The sequence below is a fragment of the Austrofundulus limnaeus genome, unplaced genomic scaffold (genome assembly GCF_001266775.1).
Source record: "Austrofundulus limnaeus strain Quisiro unplaced genomic scaffold, Austrofundulus_limnaeus-1.0 Scaffold676, whole genome shotgun sequence".
NCBI classification, from domain to species: domain Eukaryota; kingdom Metazoa; phylum Chordata; class Actinopteri; order Cyprinodontiformes; family Rivulidae; genus Austrofundulus; species Austrofundulus limnaeus.
The window spans coordinates 112,682-115,497 of record NW_013953078.1 but is presented as its reverse complement, the minus strand read 5'-3'; the positions used below and the strand labels follow the sequence as shown (position 1 = coordinate 115,497).

Sequence of the window (2,816 nt, the reverse complement as noted above, 5' to 3'; positions counted from 1 at the left end):
ACATTGGTGAATGCCACAAATTCTCCTAAATCACTCGTACGCACAACTTAAGAACAAATCTGTGCGTACGAACGGTTCTTGCATGAGGCCCACTGTCCATGATTTCCAAAAACAATTTGAAATGTGAATTCATCAGATCACAGGACACTTCTCCACTTTGCATCAGTCCATCTCAGATGAGCTCAGGCCCAGAGAAGGCAGCAGCATGTTGTTGATATCTGGTTTTGGCTTTGCATGGCAGAGTTTTAACTGACACTTGTAGATGTAGAGATGAAGTGTGTTCACTGACAAAGATCTTCTGAAGTGTTCCTGAGCCCATGTGCTAACATCTGTTACAGAATGATGTCTGTTTGCCTTCTGAGGGATCAAAGGTCACAGGCATTCGGTGTTGGTTTTCAGCTGCTTACTTGCAGAGATTTCTCCAGATATTCTGATTCATTGGATGATATGAAGTTCCTAAATTCCTTTCAACTGTACATTGATAAATGTTGTTCTTAAACTGTTGGACTATTTTCTCATGCAGTTCACAAAGTGATGAACCTCACCCATCCTTGCTTGTGAATGACTGAGCCTTTCAAGGATGCTCCCTTTATACCCAATATTGACACCTTTTTCCAATAAACCTGTTCAACTGTGGAATGTTCCAAACAGGTGCTTTTTGAACATTCCTCAACTTTCTCACTCTTTTGTTGCCCCTGTCCCAGCTGTTGGAACGTGCTGCAGTCATCAAATTCAACATGAGTGAATATTTGAAWTTTTTTTTTTATCTATTTGAACATTAAATATCTTGTCTTTGGAGTGTATTTGATTGAATATGTGTTGAAAAGGATTTTCAAATCCTATTTTTTTTATTATTATTGGTTGTATTCTGTTTTTTTATTTATTTTACACACTGTCCCAACTTCATTGGAACTGGGGTTGTATTACATTTAAAATAATACCTTTGGGGCAGATAAAATGTGAAGGAGGGTCAGGTTTTGACACGTGGATTAAGGTGTCCTCTCAGGAAGTTTGGCAGCTGTTTTAAATGTTTTCTACTTGTGAATAATATTTTTTTCTGTGCAACAGCAGACTAAWAATGCTTCTAAAATGACTTTAGATTTGCTAAACAGTCACTGATGATGTCTTTCCAACTTGCGATTAACTCACATCTAAGCTCTGATCAGCAAAAGGATAAAAACCCTTCTTTTATAGAGGCACTCACACTGAAGATAATCATTGAAGGCTTAGTTTATCAAACAAAGCTTTTCCATTTTGCCTTCGTTTTTGTTTCCTAAATAATGGCACAAAGGAATATGTTGAGTGTTTATGTACACTTCGATCGTTTTAAATAAGTCCCAATACATAAAACTTTATTTTTTCCCATGACTGTACATATGAGGAAGAAAATCGTTGCAACTCACTGTTTTGTTGACAAGCGTGTAGCTCATGTTGGTGCAGTAAAAGGCCTCACTGCCGCAGCATCCGCCGCAGCGATGCAGCGCCACGCAGCGAGGGAGGTACAGCTGACTGGTGGATTCTGGGTATTCTTTGGTGACCTCGATGCACACCTCTCTTGGCTGGCATGAGGTACGCTGGATCTCCTCAAGGATGACTGCAAAGATGATTGAGTGACTGGATTTTGTTTGACATTTTGAATATGAGCTTTTTGGGTAGATTATCCACTTTCCAATACCACACACTTTTATTTGCCTTGGGTGCAATCAAGTCTGTGTAGCAGTCTATAAAAACATAGTTTCTGTGCTTACATCACCACTGATCTATTTGAATGTCTTGAGGCGTGACACATTTTGGATGTGATTTGGTGCAGTTACAGTTTTTCAAAGTGAAGCTCTGGTTAAAAAAAAGAGAAAAAAAGACTTTGAATTTACCTTCTAAATTTGCATCCATTTTGTAAAGAGCTTCCTCCCTCATCTGAACCCACATATTGTCACTGGTAGCGTGGACTGATGGGCTCGCTGAAGAGGCTGAAAATGATGAGGAAGGAAAAGAAGAGGAGGAAGACGAGTCGAGCCACAGTTTCTTCCTCATGCATTGCTGAATCAARCTGTATTCAGGGTAGAGAAGCTGTAGGAGCTGATCCACACTTGTCACTGTGTCCAAACTGGGCTGATCATCTGAATGTTTTGGAGACTCCATGAAAAAAAAAAAAGAAATGAGAATATTTATCAGAATTTTTGTTTTGTTTCACGTGTCACTACAGATCACTATATGCCTGGATAAAATCACAAAGAAGGTATTAAGAAGATGTCAGATGAGGAGATAAGCTAAAACAAACTTACATTAAGCTCTTGTAAGTAGAATTTTCATGCTTTTTTKTGTAATCTGAAATAAATACCCAACGTACTTTAATGATTTTGAAAAGTTTGACTTATAGGTTTGTTTTGTGGAGAAAAAACATTAGTTCTGACAGAATTTAAGTAGTGAGATTTTCTGGTCTGTGCTAGATAAACAACAAATACCTCAGCTACCAATGTGTTGTAACATGTTGCCGTCGGCTACTGTAAGTCATTAAGAACATGTTTTTTCACCTGCGAGCACTCTTCTAGCAGTGTTTATTTTTGTTCATTTTATGTATGAGGACCCTTTAATTCTTAAAGGGGTCCCCAATTAGTTGTAACATTAGACTTTATTTGATAAACATATATTTTAACTGTAAAATAAAGACTGTAAAAATACTGTAGGATGTTTAGTTTTTATAATTTTTCAAAACATATTTTAACATGGACAGAACCATTTTATTTACACACAAAGCATTCTGGGTAAATGATGACGTGGATAGGTCCTCGGTGCAAGGCTGCTAGCGAGCTATATCC

The 2,816-nt window shown here is 37.8% G+C and overlaps 1 protein-coding gene across 1 annotated transcript in view; it reads right to left on the bottom strand.

The window, feature by feature from the left end:
* LOC106531787 (vascular endothelial growth factor C) overlaps positions 1 to 2,816 on the bottom strand; it is a 25,402-nt gene that overhangs the window by 14,825 nt on the left and 7,761 nt on the right. Inside the window, exons 2-3 of the mRNA XM_014027708.1 lie at positions 1,872 to 2,133; positions 1,404 to 1,594 (exon numbers count right to left, since the gene is read on the bottom strand). Coding sequence (XP_013883162.1) covers positions 1,404 to 1,594; positions 1,872 to 2,133 — 453 coding nt within the window. The remainder of the gene's footprint in view (positions 1 to 1,403; positions 1,595 to 1,871; positions 2,134 to 2,816) is intronic.